Source organism: Rana temporaria, chromosome 4 (genome assembly GCF_905171775.1).
Source record: "Rana temporaria chromosome 4, aRanTem1.1, whole genome shotgun sequence".
NCBI lineage: Eukaryota > Metazoa > Chordata > Amphibia > Anura > Ranidae > Rana > Rana temporaria.
In genome coordinates, this window is record NC_053492.1 from 460,902,183 (window position 1) to 460,929,333 (window position 27,151).

The following is a 27,151-nucleotide window of genomic DNA, read 5'->3' on the forward strand; positions in this document are numbered from 1 at the left end:
AGCAGGACAAAAGAGGGGAACCTGGGCGGCAGGACAAAAGAGGGGTACCTGGGCGGCGAGACAAAAGAGGGGTACCTGGGCGGCGGGACAAAAGAGGGGTACCTGGGCGGCGGGACAGGAGAGGGGTACCTGGGCGGCGGGACAGGAGAGGGGTACCTGGGCGGCGGGACAGGAGAGGGGTACCTGGGCGGCGGGACAGGAGAGGGGTACCTGGGCGGCGGGACAGGAGAGGGGTACCTGGGCGGCGGGACAGGAGAGGGGTACCTGGGCGGCGGGACAGGAGAGGGGTACCTGGGCGGCGGGACAGGAGAGGGGTACCTGGGCGGTGGGACAGGAGAGGGGTACCTGGGCGGTGGGACAGGAGAGGGGTACCTGGGTGGCGGGACAAGAGAGGGGTACCTGGGCGGCGGGACAAGAGAGGGGTACCTGGGCGGCGGGACAGGAGAGGGGTACCTGGGTGGCGGGACAGGAGAGGGGTACCTGGGCGGCGGGACAGGAGAGGGGTACCTGGGAGGCGGGACAGGAGAGGGGTACCTGGGTGGTGGGACAGGAGAGGGGTACCTGGGCGGCGGGACAGGAGAGGGGTACCTGGGCGGCGGGACAGGAGAGGGGTACCTGGGCGACGGGACAGGAGAGGGGTACCTGGGCGGCGGGACAGGAGAGGGGTACCTGGGCGGGGCGGGACAGGAGAGGGGTACCTGGGCGGCGGGACAGGAGAGGGGGGGTACCTGGGCAGCGGGACAGGAGAGGGGGGGTACCTGGGCAGTGGGACAGGAGAGGGGGGGTACCTGGGCAGCGGGACAGGAGAGGGGGGGTACCTGGGCAGCAGGACAGGTGGGGGGTACCTGGGCAGTGTGACAAGAGAGGGGCACCTGGGCAGTGTGACAAGAGAGGGGCACCTGGGCAGTGTGACAAGAGAGGGGCACCTGGGCAGTGTGACAAGAGAGGGGCACCTGGGCAGTGTGACAAGAGAGGGGCACCTGGGCAGTGTGACAAGAGAGGGGCACCTGGGCAGTGTGACAAGAGAGGGGCACCTGGGCAGTGTGACAAGAGAGGGGCACCTGGGCAGTGTGACAAGAGAGGGACACCTGGGCAGTGTGACAAGAGAGGGACACCTGGGCAGTGTGACAAGAGAGGGACACCTGGGCAGTGTGACAAGAGAGGGGCACCTGGGCAGTGTGACAAGAGAGGGGCACCTGGGTTTATTTTACCATGTATATCTGCCATGTCTATTTTTTATTTTTGTATTGCTAGCTATGAGCAGCATATTTATGGCAGCCCTGGGTGTTGGTGCCCACAGAACGGCAATATATTTGATGGGCCTCTCACCAAAACTAGGTTTCTCCACCAGGAGGCACTGTGCATAACATCTGTATTTGCAACACCCTGACTTATGCTCCTTACACAGAGGGGCCCCAATCGAATGCTGGATTTTCGTTCATTTTTAATACTACAAAAATTCAGCATTTCATCCATCATCTAAATCAGTGCAAAGGCATACCGGTCTACGAGATCTTTGTGTTCCACCTCCAGATTTTTATGTGCAGACTTCAAGGTTCCGTGTTTAGAGATCAGCGTCTCGTACTCTCCTGCTTGGCGCTCGTGAACCTGAGCCAGCTTTTCATGGTCTTTCACCAGATGATCGTACACCGATTTCAGCTCTTCTCTTTCTTTCACCAAAGACTCGTTCTCGTTTTCTAAGCTTGACTGCTGAAGGAGGAGCTGTGAATTTTGGTTCATTAATGAAGTGCTCTGAGAATTGAGAGTAGAATTTTCAACCTAAAAGATAAAGTTAGAAAACAGAAATGATTTTGTTACCATCGGTAGGTAGCGCCAACATTTTTTTTAGCAGTGTTTCAAAAAGTACACAGAAAAAAAAATCCAAAGTATTCCCTGTACCAGTGGAGGGTATCAGTCAGGGGGATTGAAAAGGGCCTCTTTGAAGTGCATGGCCATCTACCAAAGTACCATCTGTCCTTTGTTGACAACCCATTAGGCACCTACTGAATTTCCACCCCCCCCCCCCAGCAGGGCCGGGACACAAGGGTAGGGGCAGGACGGGAGGCTGCCCTGTGGTATTATTTGAGGTGGGGGGGAGGGCACTACAAGAAGATAGGGGGGAAGGTCTTGTATTGAGAAGTGGAATTTGGGGGGGCAGCAGAGGGTGAGACTTATTCTAAGAGGGCACATTTAGGGAGGTGTGCTAGGAGTGATGATTGGGGGGGGGGATTTATGCTGGGGGGGGTTGTGCTATAAAAGTAAAATGGTACAGGTGATTTTTCTTTTTTTGTTGGAAGGGGGGGGGGGGATATGTGCTAGTAAGGAGGATTGGGTGATTTGGGGGTATTTGTGCTAGAAGGGGAAATTAGGGGGGGGGGTGTGCTAGTAGGGAGGATTGGGTGATTTGGGGGTATTTGTGCTAAGAGGGTAAATTGGGGGGGGGGGGGGATATGTGCTAGTAGGGAGGATTGGGTGATTTGGGGGTATTTGTGCTAGGAGGGTAAATTGGGGGGGGGGGGTATGTGCTAGTAGGGAGGATTGGGTGATTTGGGGCTATTTGTGCTAAGAGGGTAAATTGGGGGGGGGGGTATGTGCTAGTAGGGAGGATTGGGTGATTTGGGGGTATTTGTGCTAGGAGGGAAAATTAGGGGGGGGGGATATGTGCTAGTAGGGAGGATTGGGTGATTTGGGGGTATTTGTGATAGCTTGGGTGATTGGAGAAGTATTTGTGCTGGATGTGGGGATCTGAAGTGTGTGGGGGAGAATTTGGGCTTGGAGGGGAAATTGAAAGGTAGAGGATTTGTGTTAGGAGGGGGATTTTTTTTTTTTGGGGGGGGGGTGTCAGCAGGGGGGTGGATTTGTACTGGGAGAGGGAAATTCATGCTTAGAGGGTTAGCATGCAGATTAGTGCTAGACTTTTTGAGCGGGAGGGGATTTTTGCTGACACCTAATGCCCATACATCTTGGAGGGGGGGGTGTCACAATTTGGCATGTTTGCCCTGAAACAAAAGAGAAAAAGCGACACTACCAGAGATGAAGAAGGAAATTCCACACTGTTCAGTAGACGCGTTTCACACAAAGTGCATAATCATTGCTGATTAAGCACTTTGTGTGAAACGCGTCTGCCGAACAGTGTGGATCCCTCATGTGTCATGTTTTTTGAACCTTTGACTATACAATAAACCAACACATTTTTCTTCATTTCTGGATGTGGCGCTTTTTCTCTTTGTTGCATGGATTTTCCAGGTTGGAGACCTCGGAAGGCACCCAGTATTGTTGCCACAGTAGCATCAAGAGATCTTTAATTTGCAGACAGCCTTGGAGCGGTGTGCACTCTACTTCCCTTTCCCTATGTTTGCAATGGACTCTAGATGGCCTTGACCCGGCACTGCACAGAACTCCTATTTAAACTTGTTCCCTGTCCATTCCCATGATTCCCCAATGCATCTTCTGCAGCGCTCTCTTTACAGGACCAATGACATCAATGGTCAGCAACATCTATGGAACCAATCCCACAACTTCGTCCTTTACCATGTAAACATATTTAAAGTGATTTTAAACCCTCACCTTGTAAAACAACCCAGTTTAAAATAGAAATGAAAAGCAAAACATTTTTGTACAGATATAAAAAAGCATTACAAATTCTTTTTTCCCCTTTTTTATAAGTGATCACCTTCCCTCTGTTCTCAGCTGCATAAGAGCTGGGGGGAGGAGAAGCAGCAGTACACTCAGCTTCCCAGTGAATGGCTGTGCAGTGGGGGCGTGTCAGGACAAGTCTGATCATTGGAGGAGAGTACCGTATTTATTGCGGTATAACGCGCTCCCGCGTATACCGCGCACCCCTAAAGTTACCCGAATCCTGTGGAAAAAAAGTTTTTTTTGTACTTACAGTTTTGGTGTCTTGCGCGGCGGCCTCGTCGGGTCCGGCGTCCGCATGCGGCTTCGGGTGTCCTCTTTGTCGGGTCCAGGGTCCGTCTGCGGGCTTCGGGTGTCCTCTTCGTCGGGTCCGGCGTCCTTCTGCGGCGTCCTCGCGTCCACCCCGCTCGTTTCCCACGCCGAGTTTGAATACTGCGCCGACATATACAGAGCGCAGTACATTTGTGTATTGTCGGGCAGGCTCGGCAACTCTCGCGCTGACGTCCTGTACGTCCAGGACGTGAGCGCGGAAGAAGCCGAGACTGCCCGACTATACCCGAGTGTACTGCGCTCGGGATATATGTCGGCGCAGTATTCAAACTCGGCGCGGGAAAGCGGGTATCGGCGTATACCGTGCACCCACGATTTTGCCCTGATTTTCAGGGCAAAAAAGTGAGCGGTATACGCCGATAAATACGGTACATTGAGTTTCCAGCACAGCTAGATAACTGACTAAATGTTATCCTGCTCAGTGTGGTCAGTTTTTAATAGGAAAGGGACTGGCAGGAACACCAGGGGATTTCACACAAAGGAAGCAATACAAAGAGAACAGGAGACTTTCTCATACAAATACACGGTAAAGCAGGCTCATATCAGGAATATAAAATCTTGGGGTAACAAATGCTTTAAAGTGGACCTTCAGTCATTTTTTTCAACTTTCCATCTATTAAATCTTCTGCCCTTCTTGTCGTTTTAACTTTGAATAGCAATTTCTTCTCTGCCAGTAAATACCTTATACAGCCCACTTCCTGTTCCTTGTCTGGTAAAAAGCCTAGGCTTATGACATCATACACAGCTCTCTCTCTCTGGTGAGTTTGCCAGGAAGGGAGGGGGGATGAGTCAGAGGACCAATGAGAGCTGCAGAGCTGGAGGTGTGTCTCTGTCAGTGTAAATCCAGGACGTGAACAGGCAGCAGCTTCTGCTGCCCACAGTTAAAATGTGAAGATTTCTGCAGCATATGTGGCAAGTACAGAATCACAGTATATATAAAATAATATGTAAAGTAGTTGGAGGGAAGCCCCAGAATGGGAAAGATGTTTTTATTACAAATTATGTCAACAGACTGCAGTTCCTCTCTAACCACTTGAGACCCGCGCTATTGACAAAAGACGTCAACAGTGCGGCTCTCAAGTGCCGGGTGGACGTCTTTGGACGTCTTTTTAAAAGCATTACCCGCGCGCGCCACTGGGTGGCGCGCAGCGGGTAAACACTGTCCCGGCGCATCGCTGGGAAGCCGATGCGTGTACCTGGCGGCCGCGATGTCCGCCGGGTACACGCGATCGTCGGGAACACAGCAGGGACGTGGAGCTGTGTGTGTAAACACAGAGCTCCACGTGCTGTCAGAGGAGAGGAGACCGATCTGTGTCCCTTGTACATAGGGACACAGCATCGGTCACCTCCTCCAGTCAGTCCCCTTCCCCCACACAGTTAGAACACACCCAGGATACACATTTAACCCCTTCCTCACCCCCTAGTGTTAACCCCTTCCCTGCCAGTCACATTTATACAGTAATTAGTGCATTTTTATAGCACTGATCGCTGTATAAATGTGAATGGTCCCAAATGTGTGTCAAAAGTGTCCGATACGTCCGCCGCAATATCGCAGTCCCAATAAAAATCGCAGATCGCCGCCATTACTAGTAAAAAAAAAAAAATAATAAAAAAAAATCATAATTCTGTTCCCCATTTTGTAGGCGCTATAACTTTTGCGCAAACCAGTCGCTTATTGCGATTTTTTTTTTTAATACAAAAATACGTCGAAAAATACGTATCGGCCTTAACTGAGAAAAAAAATAGTTTTATTTAAAAAAAATTGGGATATTTATTATAGAAACAAGTAAAATATATATATATATATATATATTTTAAATTGTCACTCTTTTTGTTTATAGCGCAAATAATAAAAACCGCAGAGGTGATCAAATACCACCAAAATAAAGCTCTATTTGTGGGAAAAAAAGGACGTCAATTTTGTTTGGGAGCCACGTCGCACGACCGCGCAAATGTCAGTTAAAGCGACGCAGTGCCGGAAGCTGAAATTTCGCCTGGGCACGAAGGGGGTTTATGTGCCCAGTAAGCAAGTGGTTAAGTTCTTTTCAGCAGATCCAAAATAATCTGCAATGGAGTCTTAACAATTGCTCCTAAGCTGTGTTCCTCCCATAGGCCTTAGTCCTGCTGTGCCAACTGCCAAAGCAATATTACCACCTAGTGCCCAAACAATGCCACAGAAAACTAAAAAATGTGCTCAAAATTAGGTCTAGTAAAAACTAAAGCCAGACTGGTTTTCATTAACTCTACTAGTCTATCTGGGAGCATGCCAGACATATGTGATCTTTTCCTAAATGCACTAATTGTACCCAACAATGGGTCTGTATTATTTTAAGACGGCAAAAAAAAAACTCACTACCACATGTCATTTAATGGAGACTGCCTGGGCAGAAATACGGTGACTGCCAACAATAAGGTTGCAATTATGAGATATTATTTGTGTGACACCTTTTTATTGGCTATCAGTTTACACCGAACCAGCAGATATTCATTTGCACTTACAATGGGCAGGGTTGCTTTCCAATTACTGATGCTGTAGATTTCAGCTGCTGTCTTGGCTTTCCATGCCTTTTTGCACCTCTCTTTCTTCAACTATAAAATACTTTTCCCCCTGTGTCATTCTATTTTATTACACAACAATTTCTGAACTTATTTGGTTTCTTTCAGCTCGGACCGTCCCCTAATCTACATGCAGGGCGCCGGACGCATGGATTCCAATGTTTTTTTTTTTTATATTAGAAGCACATGATTAAAGCCTGAGGATCTAATTGGCTTAAAAAAAGGGTGGGCTTGGGGCACAGAGCACTGCGCCCTGAGCCCATCTAGTTGTGTGACAATAGCAAATTGATATTCGCTATGGTCTCCCTGATTCTCCTCCCGGCCAATCAGGAAGCAGGTCCTGAGACCTGTCACCTGATTGGCCGAGAGGAGAAGCGATCCTAGATCCTATTGGCCGCCTAGGAGGAGATGCACCTGATTGGCCGAGAGGAGAAGTAAAGTGATCCTATTGGCCGCCTAGGCAGGGCCGGATTTGCTCTCCCTGCCGCCCCAAGGCCAGGTTCCGCAATGTACCCCTTCCCCACCAACCGACCCCCCCAAATCAACAGAGAATGACAACCGGATAGCAGGGGTGGCACGGTTACTTCAAATATTGTTTTATTTATTTGTAGCTTGTCTTTTACTTTTTTTCTTTTTGTATAATTTTCTTATTCTTTACTTTTTAATTACTTTTTTTATTTTATTAATTTAATTATAATTTCTTATTTTTTTATATATTTTTTTAATAAATGTTTTTTTCACTTAACTTTATTGCTATCACACAGGAGAAAGCAATTCCCTGTGTGATAGCAATTGGAGGTGACAGATTCTCTTTATTGACCCTGTCACCTCCAAAACAGGAGTCCTAGCACTGTGCTAGAACTCCTGTCACAGCTGTGATGGGAAGAGCACAGCTCACCCCTCTCACTGTGTACATCGGCGGCAGGGACAGGAGACAGACTCGGCGGCCTGGGGGAGGACGGAGTCCTGAAGACAGAGCCAGCAGAAAGAGGTATGTGGGGGGGAGAGGGGAGGACGGACGGCAGCACACATGTTACAAGTGATTTCGGCGACATCGCCGCAATCACTTGTTTCTAGTCCTGCTAAAAAGCAACTTACCGCCCTTAACTGTATTTTCCGGCCGTCGGGGGACTCCATGCCGCTGCCGCCCCTCGGTGCCCTGCCACCCCGAGGCCTGGCTCGGTGGCCTTGTGGGAAATCCGGGCCTGTGCCTAGGAAGAGGAGATGCATAGCGGAAGGGGCTGTGATGCTGAGGAGGAGAAGACGTAGGGGAAGCGCTGCCCACAACCTAGATGGGGTAAGTGTGGGGCTGGTATACCACCAGCCGCCACTTGAGTCTTTGTATGTAAGGATTGCATGGGTTGTTACCGACATGGGCCCAGATTCAGAAAGCAATTGCGCCCGTGTAACCATAGGTTACACGGCGCAATTGCTTACTTGCTCCGGTGTAACGAGTGCTCCTGATTCAGGAACCTCGTTACACCGGCTGCAGCCTAAAATCTGCGCGGCATAAGGCTCTTATGCCTCGCAGATTTTAGGCTGCATTCTTGCGGGGGCCGCTCCCATTGTGTATCAGCGTGTAGTATGCAAATTGCATACTACCACTGATTCACAATCTTGCGCGGGCCCCGCGCAAGCCAGGTACGGAGTTTCCGTACAGCTACTTTAGCGCAAGGCTGCCCTTTCTAATAGCAGGGGCAGCCAATGCTAAAGTATAGCCGGCCTTCCCACGCCGTGAAATTTGAATTTCACGGCATTTGCGTAAGTGCTTCGTGAATGGCGCTGGACGCCATTCACATTCACTTTGAAGCAAATGACGTCCTTGCGACGTCGTTTGCCGCAATGCACGTCGGGAAAGTTTCCCGATGGAGCATGCGCTGTACGCTCGGCGCGGGAGCGTGCCCAATTTAAATGATTCCCGTGAATCGAGGGCAGCGCAAAATATTTGCGGGGGAGCAGGGCAAAATCGTTGCCCTGCTCCCCCGCAAATATCGCGCAAGCTATGCTGAATCCGGGCCATGGTGTGAACATTTCATGTCAATAACACCTTTAGAAATATATTAAGCTAGAAAAATGGTGACGTCTTCAATACTTATTTTACCCGCTGTATATTGTACTGTGGCAGAGTGCCCCTTTATCCACGGTCAGGTGCAAGTCCCTTTAATCCTCTGGGTTCCTGGCCCCCCTGAGCTCTTGAGGACCCCATGTGGAGGGGCTGTCCATGCAGTGGGGTGGCCCTATCTTAAGCCACCAGAACCTCCTGACTAAAGACAACAGCAGTGCCAGTGTGAAGCCTGTGCCAGCTGTGGATACACCCAGCCATTAGCTTTTCTTCATAAGGTGGACATGTGAGACATCTTTTCTGTTTCAGAAGTTGAACTGAACTCAGGAACTCTACTGCCATCTAGTGGCTAATTGTAGAATTGTTCTCATTTCTTTTGTTCCTGTTTCCCCTATGCAATGTTATGTTGACCTTCATTGTTTAGTAAAATAGAATGCATATCACCACTGGTCTGATCATTTGGCTGACACCATTACACTACAGTAAATTCATATCAGTCCTTGCCCTCAGGACATACACATACCAAGGCCAATGCAGACAGGAGCCAACCAGCACAACTTTGGAGTGTAGGAGGAAACCAAAATACCCGGAGGAAACCCACACAGGTTTAGGGAGAACGCAGATAGTGTCCTGCCTGTGATTCGAAATGTGGACCCCACTAAGATTTTGCTTTGGAATTGAAACAAATAATATTTCAAAGCTATATTTCCAGGTGATAAGGTTGCTTAGGCTTTCTTTCATTTTGCGTTACCTGCAGTTTGGCGTTCTGTGTCTGTAGAGTTGTGTTTTGCTCCTGCAGTGAAACGGTTTGTTTCTGAAGAGTCACAATTTGTGCTTGTAAGTTGTCATTCTGATTTTCCAGTTGTTTCAGCTGAGTTTTCAGCGCTTGCTTTTCTGCCTGCAGAGTAGCATTCTGAAGAAAAACAGAAATGAGGCCATGTTAACGATCAGATAAGATGTGCGCTCACAATATACTACCATGTGTACCTGTGCAATGCAAGCACCCCGTTTTACATACATGATTAACCACTTCCATACCGGGCACTTACGCACCTTCCCGCCCAAGCCAATTTTCAGCTTTCAGCACTGTCGCACTTTGAATGGCAATTGCGCAGTCATGCTACACTGTACCCAAACAAAATTGGCGTCCTTTTTTCCCCACAAATAGAGCTTTCTTTTGGTGGTATTCGATCACCTCTGCGATTTTTTTTGTTTGTGCAACAACTAAAAAAAGACTGAAAATTTTGAAAAAAAATTACGTTTTTATTTTTTTCTGTTAATTTTTTTGTAAATAAGTAAGTTTTCTCTTTCAATTACGGGCACTGATATGGCGGCACTGATGAGATGGCACTGATGGACATCGATGAGGTAGTACTGATGGGCACAGATAAGGTGGCACTGATTGGCGGCGCTGGTATGCGGCACTGATGGGCACACATAGGCGGCACTGATGGGCACTCATGGGCGGCACTGATGGGCACTCATGGGCGGCACTGATGGGCACTCATGGGCGGCACTGATGGGCGGCACTGATGGGCACTGATGGGCGGCACTGATGGGCACTCATGGGCGGCACTGATGGGCACTCATGGGTGGCACTGATGGGCACTCATGGGTGGCACAGATGGGCACTGATAGGTGGGCACTGGGCATGGATGGGCACTGTGGGGTGGCACTGATGGACACTGTGGGGTGGCACTGATGGACACTGTGGGGCGGCACCTATGTTGCCAGTCAGTGCCCATTTGTGGGCACTGATTGTCATCTTTTTATGTTTTTTTTATTTTTTATGTTTTTTTTTGGGGGGGGGGGGCTTTTTTTTACAGTTTGCCCTTCCCTGGTGGTCCGAGGGGGGCAACCGGAGGGGGGGCTGCGCTGATAAACAATCAGCGCGAACCCCCTTGTCAGGAGAGCCGCCGATCGGCTCTCCTCTACTCGCGTCTGTGAGACGCGAGAGAGGAAAAGCCGTCAACGGCTCTTCCTGTTTACATCGTGATCAGCCGTGGTTGGACACGGCTGATCATGTGGTAAAGAGTCTCGGTGAGAGACTCTTTACCGAGATCGGTGTTGCGGGGTGTCAGACTGACACCCCGCAACAACGATCGCCGCGATGCGCGCCCCCGGGGGCGCGCAGCGGCTGAGAATCCTGAGGACGTCATATGACGTCCAGTCAGGATTCTACAACCACTTTGCCGACGTCAATATGTCATTGGCGGGCGGCAAGTGGTTAACCACTCAGGATTTGACCCCTTAATGACCAGGCCATTTTTTGCGATATGGCACTGCGTCGCTTTAACTGACAATTGCGCAGTCGTGCAATGCTGTAGCCAAACAAAATGAACGTCTTCTTTTTTTTTATACCACAAATAGGTGGTGGTATTTGGTCACCAAAAAAAGACGGACAATTTAAAAAAAAAAAACATTTGACGTATGAGCAGGTTTGTCCTTGTTGGAGCACCGCCAAGTTTGGACTTTCCACTAAGAGACTTTAAAGCGGAGATGCCGCACTTTCTCGTTTTTTGCTTTTGGTGTGCATGTAATAGGGTTACAGATAAATTAAATACACTCACTTTGACACTCATCCAAACTTTATCTGTCCGAAATATAAACTTATAAAAAATCAGCCAGGACTTTTCCATATTGCTTGTGGGCATTGTGAAGCCCACAAGCAAAGACTTCCGGGAAGCAGATGATGCTAGTATTCCCAGCATTCACCGCAGTATTTTGCACATGCGCCGTGTTGGCGGCGAGCAGCAGGAGCTCAAAGGTGTGTAATGGGAATTTCTACTGTATTCCCTCATTTAAAATGGCGAATTTGGATCCGCCCTCGTCACATGACCCGCTTGTCGAGTCACCTGACGAGGGAAATCACGCGAGATTCCGAAGATTAGTGCTGTATATCGTCTCCTGGAAATCATGACTCATAACTCCCAGGAGACACTGCGGACAGGTCCCAGCGTCGGGGAGAGATACGCCCACTCCCGTAGGGAACAAGACCCGGAAGTGAGCTGAATCGAACAGAATAAAGGTAACGCTTTAACTTGGGGCAGCCACAGTTGGGTTCCGTTAGGACTGAAATGTTGTTATACGTTATAAATATAGTCACATAAATGATGAGGTTGAAAAAAAGTCCAACCTGTGTGTGTGCTTTTATGTCAGTATTACATTGTATAGCCCTGTATGTTAAGGTCGTTTAGGTACCTATTGATAATTTCATTGGTTATAGCTGCAACCGCATTGGTTGATTCTTCTATAGACAAGGTTGTAATCACTTATGGCAGGGCTCGACAAATCCTGGGCGCCAGGTCGCCATGGCGACTAGAAATGTTTTTTTTTTTTTTTGTGAGCCATCTGGTGGTGAGCCGTTGGTATTACAAGTTATTACCACCAGATGTGTAAGCTGGCGCCATCTGGTGGTGGCCGTTGGTATTACAAGTTAAGCATTACAAGTTAAACAGCAATTCTAATGTCATTTTTCACTATTTTCACTGCCATCTTCTTCCCTCTAATTAGAACCCCCAAACATTATATATATTTTTTTATCCTAACACCCTAGAGAATAAAATGGCGATCGTTGCAATACTTTCTGCCAAGCCGTATTTGCGCAGCGGTCTTACAAGTGCACTTTTTTGGGAAAAAATTACACTTTTTTTAATTAAAAAATAAGACAACAGTAAAGTTATCCCCATTTTTTTTAATATTATGAAAGATAATGTTACGCCAAGTAAATTGATACCCAACATGTCACGCTTCAAAATTGCGTCCGCTCGTGGAATGCCGACAAACCTTTACCCTTTAAAATCTTCATAGGCGACGTTTAAAAAAATCTACAGGTTGCATGTTTTGAGTTACAGAGGAGGTCTAGGGCTAGAATTATTGCTCTCGCTCTACCAATCGCGGTGATACCTCACATGTGTGTTAAAACTCTACAAGACTCTGGTCCGGCCGCACCTGGAGTAGGCTTGTCCAGTTCTGGGCACCAGTCCTCAGGAAGGTTGTACTGGAAAAGGAGCGAGTACAAAGAGGAGCAACAAAGCAAACAAAGGGTCTGGAGGATATTAGTTATGAGGAAAGGTTGCAAGCACTGAACTTATTCTCTCTGGAGAAGAGACGCTTGAGAGGGGATATGATTACAATTTACAAATACCGTACTGGTGACCCCACAATAGGGATAAAACTTTTTCGCGGGAAGGGAGATTAACAAGACATGTGCGATATTTGCAACAACACTACAGTAAAGGTTCAAGAATTACTATGAGGAGAAGCAACACCCAGTCGTTGGCGTGGTACCCGATAGGCGACATGCTCTCCGATAGTGTATGTGTGTGGGGTTTCAGTGCTTGGATGCCCTCTCTAGCGGTTCATCACTGGGAGTGGACTAGTGTTTAGTAGATGTATGCCTGGTCAGTTGGTATAGAAGGAAAAGTGTTAAGTGGGAGCACGCATGAGGTCCACGCTATGCGCTCAGCGGGACCCAAGGTCCTCCTTATCTTAGGTACTGCACACATGTGGCTCATCATGGACTTGGGAGACCACCTTAATGTTTGACTTTCACATAACTGTGGCTCCTGCCTGGTCCACAGTCTTTGGTGAGCATGCCTTCGGGTGAAGTATTATCCTGCGCCAAGGTTAGTGGCACGGTTTAATGCCCTGTGTAGTCCAAGAACCCACCCCGAGGGGAAACCTCTCATGCGACCCTTGCTTGGCACCCAAGAAGAAAGGGAAACATGGACGACATGAAGGACCATCGGCCTACCCCTTCTTACATACGTCCTCGTATACTGTGAAAGGGCTATTTTTTTGCAGCATGTCTAGACTCCAGGTGCTGCAGACAAGCAAGCCCATCGAAATCTTATAGGGCACAGCAGCTGCATGAAGATGGCAGTGTGCATTCGGAGTAGCTTATGAGCAGCTGTGCCTGTGCAGTCACTGTGTCCTAATAGACTTCAATGGCCTGCCTGCAGGCAGCACCTGTAGTCTACACAGGTTGAAATAAATGGCTTGTTGAGTTTATATAATTTACTTATCTGTACATATATAGTGGACCATGAAGTTTTTTTTTTCAAACCTGTTGTATGTTGGATAACTTATTACAAGATGTATAACACAAGATTTGTACTTGGATTATCATATTCATTCAATAAAATACTTTGACAAGGAAATAAATGGCTTGTTCATGGTATACAGACCCAAGTGCTTTTGTGAACGAGGCTCAAGTGAGAAAGATAATGGTGGGAAATGCTGACCTTTTCTCAGTAATGTAAGTTTTAGTGCATTACGTGTCATATATGAAGGGAAACTATAGTCAAAAACTTGTAAGCTCCCACTTCTGATCACCACTCAAAATGCTAGATGTCCCAGTATAGGTTAATTTAATTTGTCCAATAGCTGGCTTACATTTCTCTCCACTTCTATCAAGCGATCTTTGATCTTCAGCAACTCCCTCGTGGTCTCCTGGCTCTCCCGCTCCCATTTAGCGATGGGCACACTGTCCTCTCCATGCTTAGGAGCGTAGCTCTGCGTCAATTTCTCCTCCTCTTGTCGCTGCTTAAGAGCTTCATAATTCTTCTTCACCTATGCAAAATTAGATATGTAATATAAAAATGTAATAGATATTATTATAAACACATGTAGTACCCTCTAGTGTGCTTCTAGATTAGTCAAGGCAAATTTATTGGCACATGGTAAAATGAGTCTTGAATCAAGACTTGGTTGGGTCATGAGTTTACTACAGGTCAGGCTGGATGTCTCATACAGGCAGGTCTCTGGTGCCTCACCCTGGTTCTGGACGTTTGGAGAAATTCCCAGAAGCTGGAGGGCGTTGGCCAGGAGGGTTGATCTGCATACTTAGGGGAGCTTTGCCAATCTCCAGGCAGTGGTCCTGGCATGGTGGATGAGCCAGCCCTTAAAGTGTTTGTAAACCTTTAATTTAAAATAATAAATAAAATAACAACCATGTCTATACTTACCTGCTCTGTGTAATCATTTTGCACAGAGCAGCCCCAATCTTCTACTCCAGGCCCCTTCTCTTTATCAGGTGCCCCCACAGAAAGCAACTTTCCCTGGGGGCACCCATGCAGGCTCGCTCCTGAGTCCCGCTTCTGGGTCAATTGACACAGACAATGGAACTCGGCCCCATCCCCCCACTCCCGTGTCACAGGATTAAATTTTCTATTAATCTGTCCAATGAGGAGAGAGACAGCATCTGCAGCCACTGTGCCTGTGCACATTGCTGGAGTGGATCAGGCTCAGGTAAGAAAAAAGGGGGGGGGGGAGTTGGGCGCTGCTGCACACAAATTTTTTTTTTTACCTTAATGCATAAAATGCATTAAGGTGAAAAACCTTGAGGCTTTAGAATATGGATAAGTCATGCTGGCAGGGGAGTTGGGTGGAAGATGGAGTGCTGAGAAAACTGTTGGTGGCCCTTGAGGGCTGAAGCGGAGGGTAAGGCCCCATTCACACCTGAGCATAGCGTTTTCAGGCAGAAAGTCGCGCAATTTTACTGCGATTTTGGCTGTGTTTTTTTACCGCGTTTAACGTGTTTTTGGTGCGATTTTGTACAGGTCAAAATGTCACCAATGTAAAAAGCAGAAAAATTCCCAAATCTGCCAAAAAAAAATAAAAAAGTCCCAGAATTTGTTTAAGCTTCAGGCGTTTTAGAGCTTCTGGCTTCAGGCATTTTGGAGTGGAGATGTAAACCATCTCCATAGAGAATAATAGATTTTTTTCCCTCCAGCGTTTTGTAGCTTCAGGCTTTAAGCTACAAAACGCTCAGGTGTGAATGGGGTCTTAAGGTGATGGACTGGCCAAGCATGTCTCCAGAACTAAACCCTATTGCGCATCTGTGGGACTCCTCAAATGGAAGGTGGAGGAGCGCAAGGTCTCTAACATCCACCAACTCTGTGATGTCGTCATGGAGGAGTGGAAGAGGACTCCAGTGACAACCTGTGAAGCTCTGGTGAACTCCATGCCCAAGAGGGTTAAGGCAGTGCTGGAAAATAATGGTGGCCACACAAAATATTGACACTTTGTGCCCAGTTTGGACATTTTCACTTAGAGGTGTACTCACTTTGCCAGCGGTTTAGACATTATTGGCTGTGTGTTGAGTTATTTTGAGGGGTTAAAATATATACACTGTTATACAAGTTATACACTCACTACTTTACATTGTAGCAAAGTGTCATTTCTTCAGTGTTGTCACATGAAAAGATAGAAGAAAAGATTTACAAAAATGTGAGGGGTGTACTCACTTTTGTTTATACAATATCCTGAATTCATAGTTTTGATAAAGTCAGCTCCTGTTACTGGTTTAGCAGGATCTCCAAACTTTTTGCCTAGACCTTCTTTTCCTTGGAATCCCCTAAATATGTTGGCTGTCTTTTTAAAGGACTACTATGGCAAATAAAATGTTATCTGGGCCATCAATGAAGTCACTGTCTTCTTTTACAAACAGACCCTGTTGGGTATTTGCAGTTGTGTCCACCTTTCCCTGTCCTTCCTGTCCCAGTGACAACGGATATCAGAAATTGGGTGGCACATTACGGTTCACATACAACACTTGTGAATGAATGAATGACTTGTATAGCGCTACACAGGGCTGCTGTTAGAAATCACGGGGCCCCGTACAGCCTACCTGGCAGGGCCCCCCTATATCAAAACAAGATTTTCACTTAAAATATACTAAAATCATTCTTAGCGCACACAAAGATAACAGAGAAGCTGTGTAAATTAGCCGTTTTTTAAATATTTTTTTACATTTTTAAACAAAAACATTTTATATATTGTAAAAAATATTTTACAGTTTTTTAAAACATTTTTTTTTTTTACATTTTTTCCCCCCAAGAATTGTATTCAATTTTACAAGGGATTAAAACAATACAGGGTTACAATTTGTTATTTTTTTAATGGGACAGGGAAGCCGGAAGCTGTGTCTGTGTCTCTCCCTGCAGCAGCTGAAAGTCGGTGGGAGGGAGAGAAACTGTTTTTCAGCTGCTGCAGAGAGTCACATAGGGCATCCTGTAATTGCCCCTCCATCCAACCACACTGATTCCCTCTGATGTTTGGGCCCCCCTGTGAGCCCGGGCCCCCTACAGGAGGACTGGTGGTCCACCCCTATCAGCGGCCCTGGCGCTACACATGCAAACTGAATAGCCTCTAGGCGCTTTTTGCAGCTGGTGCGGTCATTTACCCCGTAGGATCTCAACACGCTTGGGACACACAGTCGTACACACATATATACTTATATACTGGGCCAATTTGGCCAGGATTCAATTAACCTACCTGCATGCCTTTGGAGTGTGGGAGGAAACCGGAGTACCCGGAGGAAACCCACGCAGACACAGGGAGAACATGCAAACAGATGGTGTCGTGGTCGGGATTTGAACCAACGACCCTTTTGCTGCTAAGTGAAAGTGCTAACCACTACACCACTTGTGAAGTTGGAGATCATCTTAGCAGGAGCCTCCATTCATGCAGCTCAGTGTAGCCTTCTCGAAGAGTAGCAGCCAGGAGAAATTAATCTCTACAGTATAAAAATAACTCACAGTTTTTAGTTCTTGGCGTAGCTGTTGATTGAAATTAGTCGATTCTTCTAATCGGGCTTCAAGCGAGGCAATTTTTTCCTCCTTTATTTCTAGAGACTTCTTCAACGTGGATTCTAATCTGGACTCCAAAAGCTTATATCTGCTGTGAGAAAAATAATCATCATTACCTGCTTCGAATGATTAAAACCATAAAAAAAAATGACAGCTCACCTCTAATTTTGAAAGTCTTACTGTAGTAAAATAATTACTGACCTTCCAACTACCATAAGGCCCCATTCACACCTCAGCGTTTTGGCGCTTGGCGCGCCATAACGCTGTAGGAGAAAAAAAAAATCATCAACCAACACCACATCTCCTCTCAAAGTCACCTGAAGCTCAAAAAAGTTCTGGAGCTTTTTTTTTTGTAGCTCGAATCAGGCAGATTTGAAAGTTTTTGGCGCGTTTTTTATTCTTATAGAAATAAATGGTAATGTGCCACTCGTGCGGTTATGTCCATTTTGTCACGCATTTTTGCGTGATTTTCTGCTTAAAATTTTAAAAATGTAAATAGTGGTAATATATATGAATAAATAAATGTAAAATAAATACACAAATAACTAAAAAACATAAATAAAATTAAATTAACTGCAATAATACATAAAAAATTTAATTAACCCCTATCCTTAAAGAATATTAAATTATTAATAGGGGCGTGGCCAGGCCAGCGGAGAGTATGGACGCCTAATTTCTAAGCTCCTGTCGCCTCAGAAAGCACATTGGCTTTAACGACAGCTTTCTGCCTCTAAAGTGCCAGGAAAACAACCTGCGAGCCTGACAGAACCCCTCTGCCTACGGTCGGAATACACACTGCACAAAAGTAAGTGCTTTGTGCGGCTGCCGTGGACGAATTTCCCAGACCGGGGGACGCGTTTCAGGAAAGACCGCGGCTTCGGCCTAGTCACGGAGCCGCGGCCATTTTGATCCCTCCGGCGTCGGAGCCGCCCGGTTCCAACTGACCCCCAGCGCTCTCTAACATCCCTCCCTTATCTGAACCGGGGTCCGCGCAGCCTAGGGGGGCACCTCCGAACCACAGCAAGTTACCTCACGGATTCCCTGAGGGGCCGCGCACTCGGCTTCCAGTCTGACGCGGCGGCCATCTTGGTCCCCTCAGTGAAGGCGCCCAGCCGAGTATCTAGCTCGCCCCTGCTCCGGTACACACTATCACCTCCCGGATCGGGGATTGTACAGCCCGAGGACACCACCAGCACCAGGTAATACTCACCTGGAAGCCCCTGAACTGAACAAATAGACCCGGGGTCGGCGGCCATCTTGGTCCTCCCTGTGGATGCCTCTGTGGAGTACACCTGACACCCCTGACTGACCCACACCACAGCATCCCTGGAACTGGGGCCTGAACGTTTTTGGGGACACGACCAAGATATTACCCCCCCCTGGATAGAGTGCCTGGCGGTCTGTAATACCGGCCCCTACCCTATATACTGGGTCATACAGTTCATCCAGGAGACCCCTTTCTGTTCTACGCCCGGGCTTGCTGAACCCCTACTATCCCACCAACTACTCTGAAAGGAAGGCAGGGGAGGAACATCAAGTGTTATAGGCCATTTTGTGCTTGAACGCTGAATAAAACCGCAAAGTCAGTCAGAACTCCTACCCGACTGCTAGCTTGGATCACCCAGTGGTAGCCGACAATTACTCCTGAGTAAACCCACTATCCTCACTGCTGAGTAGCATTATACCTCATTACAGCATACCCTGAGGAGAAACTGCAGTATAATAAAGCACAGACTGCTCAAAAAGAAGGAAGATATTTCTGTAGTCGTTTTCCTTCTCCTCCCGGGTACCGGTGATTATGGGAACCTCATCACGCCACTCCTCGGCATCTCGGTCCCGGTCTCCCAGAGAACACACTGGAGTAGCAGGACATAGTACTACGGATCAACATCGCAATTCCCAAGGTAGCATGGCACCTACCCGCCGGGGTCGTACCCAGAATACTTCCCAAACATCCTCACAATCTCCCACAGAAATTGTGCTGACAGCTCCAGAACCAGAGATAACCTCTCAAATGACAGGGGCTATGGCAGGCACCGGGAGTGCGGGAATGCAACAGATCAATATATTGGACTTAAGAGCAGTAGCGGCAGACATCAAGGATACTCTGGCCGCAGCAATAGCAGAACTCCGCATAGACCTGCGCTCTCTTGCCGACAGGGTGTCTGCTACTGAACAGATAACGGATGAACACGAAGTAATTCTACAAAAATCCACCAGAAAGATAGATGACCATACCCTCCAGCTAAGGGAAGTTAATCGACAACTGGAAGATTTAGACAACAGAGGCCGACGCCGGAATCTTCGCGTGAGAGGAATGCCTGAGGTAATTGAGGGAGATCAAATCCAAAAAGAAGTCACCGCCCTATTCAATTCGATTTTAGGTAAACCCCCTCAAACCTTCATCGACTTTGAGAGAATACACCGTGCCCTACGCCCAAGGGGTAGAGATACAGATCCCCCTAGGGACATAATATGCTGTATGACTAATTTCAAACTAAAAGAAGAAATCCTGAGTAGGGCCAGAGGTCAGAGACTGTACTGCGGTGAAACCCCGGTCCAACTATACCAAGACCTTTCAGGAATCACCCTGCAACATAGGCGCGATCTTAAACCGTTGTTGGATGTGTTGCGGTCAAAAGACATTAGGTATAAATGGAAATTCCCCTTCTGTTTGGCAGCCTCGAACCAAGGTCGCAATGCTTCTTTGAGAGTGCCAGAAGACCTGCCCAGGTTCTGTGAAACACTAGGCCTGCCACCAATTTCAGTGCCTGATTGGTACGCACCCTACCGCCGGTCAGTTGGGAGAAGAGGAAAACCACCTGAAACACCCATGGACACCCAAACCACCAGGTTTCGCAGGATGAGATCTCCCTCTAACTCAAGAACCCCTCAGAACTCCTCAGAAGTAAGAAGAGAACAAGACCAAATGACCCCACCGGAGGCCAGGAGGGCCAGAAGAGACCATAACGAGTAATAGACTTGACATTGATTCAAATCATCCAACGGCCCTTGAAAGCTTTATCAATAGCTAGTTGATGTGTTCCGTTCTACCCCTTCCTCCTGAGTTCTTAATGGGAAAGTTTTCCCCGTGGCTCAACCAAGTTCATCCCCCATCTAAGTTTTTGATACCGAGAGATACCTCTCTCCTGCGCACTTGGGTCACGATGCTATTTTTGTTTCACATGGACTGGTGCTACGGGGCCTATCTGCATAATCTTCCCTCTGGAATTAACAGTGGACACATCTTGACCCCAGAAATTCCACTAAGGACACTTAGGATGTTCTTCAACCAAAGGACATTGTACTGCCATCTCGTCCTCTAGTGTTAGTGTCATTTTGTCCTTCACTCCACCGGGGTAGTGTGACTTTGGCAACTCACTTTAAACCCAAAACCGAATACAGTAAGGTTCTCACTTTGGGTTAAACAGAGACCCAGGGCCTCTCTGGCACCTCTCCTCCCTTCTATGTTGTTACTGGCCCCTCGAGATCCTGGAGTGTCAGAGGTAACAGGTAAACTATCTTGACCGGGTATGTTCGCAACAGATCCACACCACTGTCATTTCTCCCAGAAAGGAGACTGCAGAATAGGCTCGGTCATGTGGTAGTCTCAAAATTGATTATTATTACTGTTAATAGCGATTATTTAGTATATTCTAATTGTGAAACGGTCTCTCTTTATTACACTTTCTTAGGTGATAAGAAAAAGTTGTTGTATTGATCAGAATGAGATTCACACTGAGAAACCCCTCACGGTTCAAATTTAAATAGGTGATTGTGATCTACTTTTAGTCACCAACAAAATTGGTACCTAGTACATCTTTAATGTACTCCCTGTCTCCTCTCAGTCTGAATCCACTCTGAGGTGGCTTGGCTACTATTGGTTACATTTATTTGTTTGCTTAATAACTTTAATAACTTTGCTAGAAACTTTCAGGTTACGCTTCAATAATAGTGTTTCTTTTTCCTCGGCTGGCTTGGCTAACCCCGCAACAGTGGTGTGCTGGCCCTCTGGGGATTGTGGTAGGTTCCTGGGGGTCTGGCATCCACTGTAATTTTCCGATTGTTCTTTGTATATAGAAAGTGAGTGGAATGACCTTCACCACTTAATCGGTATCTAGAACTCACAGGTCGCCTGGCCCGCTCTACCAACACTGCACTTGCCTTTGTAGACCTCACTTGAGGCCTGTATACTTTCCATCCTGCCCCGTGCCTAACATAGTTCCCTTCATTTTCCCATCAGATCTAGTACATTGCAGATATGATCCCGATATCACCCCCCTTACCCCCTGCACAGAGAGCGGGACCTTTAAGTCACATTAAAATATACTCCCTGAATATTAGGGGATTGAACACCCCCGAAAAACGGTCGCGTTTACTTTTCTTACTACAAAAAGAAAAAGTACACATAGCTTTCCTCCAAGAGACACATTTTCGTGCAGATACAATACCTAAATTAACTGACAGGAACTTCCCACTAGTGTTTCACGCCCCTAATAATGAGGCAAGATCCAAGGGAGTATCGGTATTAATTTCGCGACACTGTCCTTTTGAAATTCTAGATACCCAGAGGGACCCTCAGGGACGATACATATTCCTGCGGGGTACCATACACAATGTGATGTACACAATAGCGAATATTTATGCCCCCAACACAAAACAAGTTCCCTTCTTCCGTTCGACCCTTTACCAACTTACATCTTTCCAAAGAGGTACCCTCATTTTAGGTGGGGACTTTAATGTTCCCCTGCAACCAGATCTAGACACATCCAATGGCTCCACCTGTCTAAAATGTAGTGCGCTGAAAGCTATTAAATCCACCCTCTCCACTTTGTCCCTTCACGACACTTGGAGAACACTCCACCCAAACGTGAAGGATTTCACATACTTCTCACCACTGCATAAAAAATATTCACGGATAGACCACCTTTTCCTCTCACAAAACGATCTTACCGCCCTAGTAAACGCCACTATCGACCCAATGCTACTGTCAGATCATCACCCGATCACCATTTTACTATCGATCCCTACGAATCGTCCCAGATCACCCATTTGGAGACTGGATGACTCTATCTTGTTAGACAACAATCACACCTCGGACACATCTAAGGTCCTCTCCAATTATTTCTCGGAAAATTTAACTGAAGACACGTCCGCCCCTTTGGCCTGGGCCGCCCATAAGTGCGTGGTTCGAGGACACTTCATCTCAATAATGGCCAAGAGAGCCAAGGTACGGAAAGCGCACATTTTAGAGCTATCAGAAAAAATTAAGGCCCTGGAACTAACACACAAACAAACATTAGCTACCCAAACACACGACGAGCTAGTTAAAGCCCGTGAAGAACTCCTTGGTGAAATCAAAAAAAGACTTGCCCGTAAACATACACTGACAAATAAACTTTTCTATGAATATGGGAATAAGTCGGGTAAACTTTTGGCAGCGGCCTTACAAAAAAAAAAGGCATCCCATACCATTAACAATGTCACGGCCATTTCCGGGGAATCCATAGTTACTAACAACGGAATAGCAGATCAATTTGTCAGATATTTTTCTGGGTTATATAATCTACAGAACTCCCGTCAACAAGAAACAGCTCCTGATAGGAAGACCTTGATAGAGGATTTTCTGTCAGAATTTTGCCCAACACATACCGCCCCTGACGATATTGCCGACCTAGGTTCCCCAATCACTGCGGATGAAATCACATTAGCAATAAGCCAACTTAAACCGGGGAAAAGTCCTGGCCCAGACGGTCTGCCACTTAGCTACTACAAGACATTCTCTGACACACTATCCCCCCATTTTCTCTCTACCTTTAATACCCTTCTGGACTCCCCTTCACACACAAAAGACTTGTTAGAGGCCCATATCTCCCTGATTCCCAAAGCTGGCAAAGATGTTACGCTTGTCACCAATTATAGACCGATTTCGCTATTAAACGTCGATATCAAGTTGTACGCCAAAATACTCTCCAACCGTATCCTCCCACTGATCCCTAAATTTATCACAACTGATCAAGTTGGCTTTGTCCCTGGCAGAGAGGCCAGGGACAACACTATAAAAGCTCTCAACATTCATCACTGGCTGTCCTCCACAAAGAACACTGGTTTTTTTCTGTCGTTGGATGCCGAGAAGGCGTTCGACAGAGTGGCCTGGGACTTCTTGCAGGCGGTCCTGACTAAAATGGGACTTCCACCACGTCTTACCCAGATGATCCAACTGCTGTACTCTGGTCCCACGGCCCGGGTCAGGGTAAACGGCCACCTGTCGGACGCCTTCTCCATAGCCAATGGAACCCGTCAGGGTTGTCCCCTATCCCCCCTCATCTTCATTCTTACGATGGAACCCCTTCTTAGAAAACTTAGGGCGAACGACGCAATCAAGGGTATTGAGATCCGGGGAAAGCAATACAAGACAGCGGCTTACGCAGATGATGTCCTGCTATTCCTTTCGGATCCAATAACTACAATCCCCAATCTCTTGAAGGACTTTAAATTGTTTAACATTTTGGCTAATTTACAAATTAACTTCGACAAATCGCTAGCTCTTAACATTTCTCTTCCAACCCCAGTAGTGGACCTTTGTAAACAAAACTTTCCATTCAAATGGGAGCCTGAATATATCACATACCTGGGCGTTAAAATCCCCAAAGACCTAAGTAAGTTATTCTCATTAAACTTCCTACCAATTCTCTCAACTATCAAAACAGACCTAGTGGACTGGAACAATGGCAGATTTTCGTGGTTTGGTAGATCAGCAATCCTTACGATGAATATCCTTCCAAGAATCTTATATCTTCTCCAAGCGGTCCCAATCATGATCCCACAGGCCTTCTTTACAACGTTCAAAAGACACTGTAGAGTATTTCTGTGGGCTGGCCAGGCACCCAGACTGAGTTGGGATAGACTGTCTCAACCAAAGCACAAGGGGGGCCTGGGTATACCTGATCTAGCCCTATACCACAAATCTTGTTTGCTTACTAGACTCGTAGATTGGCATCTCCACATTGGAAATAAGGACTGGATTACCTTGGAAAATGCATTCCTCTCCTTCCCGATTACCCATTTGCCATGGATAGATCAGCGCTCGATCCCCACAGAATGCCTTAATCACCCTTTAATAGGTCCCACACTCCAGAATCTTAAGACGATATGTCGAACCCCGAAATTAACTCCATCCCCAGGACCGTTGACACCTCTATCGCACAATCCCGATTTCATACCAAATATAACCTACAAAAACCCAGTGACGGGTCCCAACTCCCAAGCCATTAGAGCGTACCAATTCTTCCACAATGGCGATTTATTATCCTATCCAGAACTAATAAAAGCATTCCCTCAGGTGAACATGTCTATATTTAAATATCTCCAAATTAAACATTTTTTAGGTCCCACTCAGTCACATCCGAAATGGTGTAGAGATCTCTCTCCCTTAGAACAAATATGCATGGCGGGAGAACCAAAGCGCCATCTGATTTCCACGTTACATTCATTACTAATGCCAAAATCGCCTCCTTCTTCAAACACTCGCTCAGCCTGGGACAAGGATCTCTCCATGTCTCTATCTGACGAAGACTGGAACACTATATGGGAACACACACATAAAGGAACTGTTAATGTTTCCGCACAAGAAAACCGATATAAACTGTGCACCAGGTGGTATCGAACACCAGATAAGCTTCACAAAATCTTTCCAGCAGTTTCCCCTTCTTGCTGGAGGTGTGATGGGGCGGAAGGCTCATCTTTCCATATCTGGTGGGAATGCCCTCTATTAGCCCAGTTTTGGAGGGAGGTGCATGAACGTATCACACAAATTACGACAATACTAATAAGCCTTACTCCAGCGCAATTTCTGCTACATCACACCCCCATACCAAGAGTACAATACCGAAGATCACTAATTCTTCACTTAATAAATGCTGCCACCCAATGCATCCCCATCTACTGGAAATCTAAAACTATTCCAACAATTGAAGAATGGCATTCACGTGTTGACAGGGTAGAAGAAATGGAGCGTCTTATCCATCAATCCAAGGACACACACGAGAAATACAGACAAACATGGGCATGTTGGACTCTGTATAGAAACCCCCCTACATAAATACCTCTCAGTGCCTTAGAAAACCTTAGCATAACACCAGATATCAGATTTACTTGACGATCTAACAATCAGATACCCCTCCACTCATGTGTCCTCCCCATCTGCCTCAATCCCCCCTCCCCCTCTTTCCCACACAGGGATGTTCACCCCCCTTTGGACATCAAATCCGGCCTCGCTCTTCTCAGGGGGTGGGATGGGTTAGGACATAGATAGCCCGGGCAGGCCTATTCTTCGCTGTTCCCCTCTCTGCCCCCCCTTTCTTTCTTTTTGGCTTGATTGCTGTGGGCCAGATCTATTTTACCTTGACCCCCACCACTCTCCTCTCTGCGCTCCCCACAGATTGTCCCCGATCAGGGGTGGGGAGGGCAGAGGGGAGCTTCTTTCACAAATATAGAATGGGAATTAAGAGGTCTCGAATTCCTTGGTTGGTATGGCATTTATGGTTTACATTTTGACACTTGCTCTTGGACTATGATCCGTGTTTGAACGGTATTTCATTGACCTGTTTTATATGATATACTCATATACATGAGCCTTTATATGTAATTGTTACTGTAGGACCCTGTTAAGTCTTAACTTGTTATGTGATCAATGTACCTATGTCAAGGATTTTGCTGTATTGCTGAAAATCTTTAATAAAAATGTTTATTAAAAAAAAAAAAAAAAAAAAAAAAAATTATTAATAAACACCCAAACCAAAAAAAATCTATTATTAACAATTATTTATTTAGTGTTGGGAGTAGTAGTACCCTAACAAAAAATAAATAGCCCCTAATCCTAACCCTACCTTTTTACTCTAACCCCTTACCCTAAAAATAAATTAAGAATAATAAAAAAAAAAAGAAATAAAAGCTAAGGCAAAAAAAAAGTCGTGCATAAAAGTGCGTGAAAAAAATACTAGAATAATGCTCAAAGACGCTACGTTCCGGTTCACACTTGTGCGCTCTGCGATATCGCATGTCCTCCTGTCGGATGCAAAACAGGAGGACTGCTGAACAGCTGTTCATAGGAACAATTGATTCATAAACAGATCTGATCCTTTTAGCGGAGTGTGCATATTTATTCATGGAGTGTGCAGACAACCCCAGAGCAAGCTGTATCTCAGAAGAACACTGACATTTTTTTTTCTTTCCATAATTTTTATTGTTTTCTGGGTAATTTGTATAAACAAGACGTTATCATACAGAATGTGTCAAATAAAGCTTATATTGGAAGGATGGTAAATACGGTATGTGCCGTTCATCTAATATTAATAATTTGTACTCAACATAATAGTAATTGTTAATCACTTCAATACCAGGCACTTACACCCCCTTCCTGCCCAAGCCAATTTTCAGCGCTGTCACCGTTTAAATGACAATTGCGCGGTCATGCTACACTGTACCCAAACAGAATTTTTATCATTTTTTCCCCACAAATAGAGCTTTCAATTGGTGGTATTTGATCATCTCTGCGGTTTTTATGCAAATTTGAATAAAAGAAAGGGCTGGGACAGCCGCACTCCAAAAAACTTGTTCCTTTAATAAAAATTGGTCACAAAATTACATGCCAAGGCCAAAATCAGAACAAAAACCTGACACGTTTCGCACTGTATCTCAGTGCTTATTCATAGCTATGAATAAGCACTGAGATACAGTGCGAAACGCGTCAGTTTTTGTTCTGATTTTGGCCGACACTAATGGGCACCGACAGGCGACACTAATGGGCACTTATGAGCACTGACAGACAGCACTGATGGGCAGTGGTATGCGGCACCGATAGAAGGCACTGGCAGGTATTGGGGATGGGCATCCTGGTGGTCCTGGGCGGGCAATAAACAATCAGCACAAACCCTGTCAGGAGAGCAGCCGATTGGCTCTCCTCTACTCGCGT

At 46.5% G+C, this 27,151-nt stretch overlaps 1 protein-coding gene across 6 annotated transcripts in view; it reads right to left on the reverse strand.

Moving 5' to 3' along the window:
* Positions 1-27,151, reverse strand: part of CCDC88A (coiled-coil domain containing 88A) — a 317,092-nt gene that overhangs the window by 101,708 nt on the left and 188,233 nt on the right. For 5 of the 6 annotated variants that reach the window (XM_040351671.1, XM_040351670.1, XM_040351668.1 and 2 more), the window contains exons 17-20: positions 17,128-17,269; positions 13,982-14,158; positions 9,336-9,497; positions 1,502-1,779 (exon numbers count right to left, since the gene is read on the reverse strand). In XM_040351671.1, coding sequence (XP_040207605.1) covers positions 1,502-1,779; positions 9,336-9,497; positions 13,982-14,158; positions 17,128-17,269 — 759 coding nt within the window. The remainder of the gene's footprint in view (positions 1-1,501; positions 1,780-9,335; positions 9,498-13,981; positions 14,159-17,127; positions 17,270-27,151) is intronic. The other variant, XM_040351667.1, reaches the window with a different exon arrangement.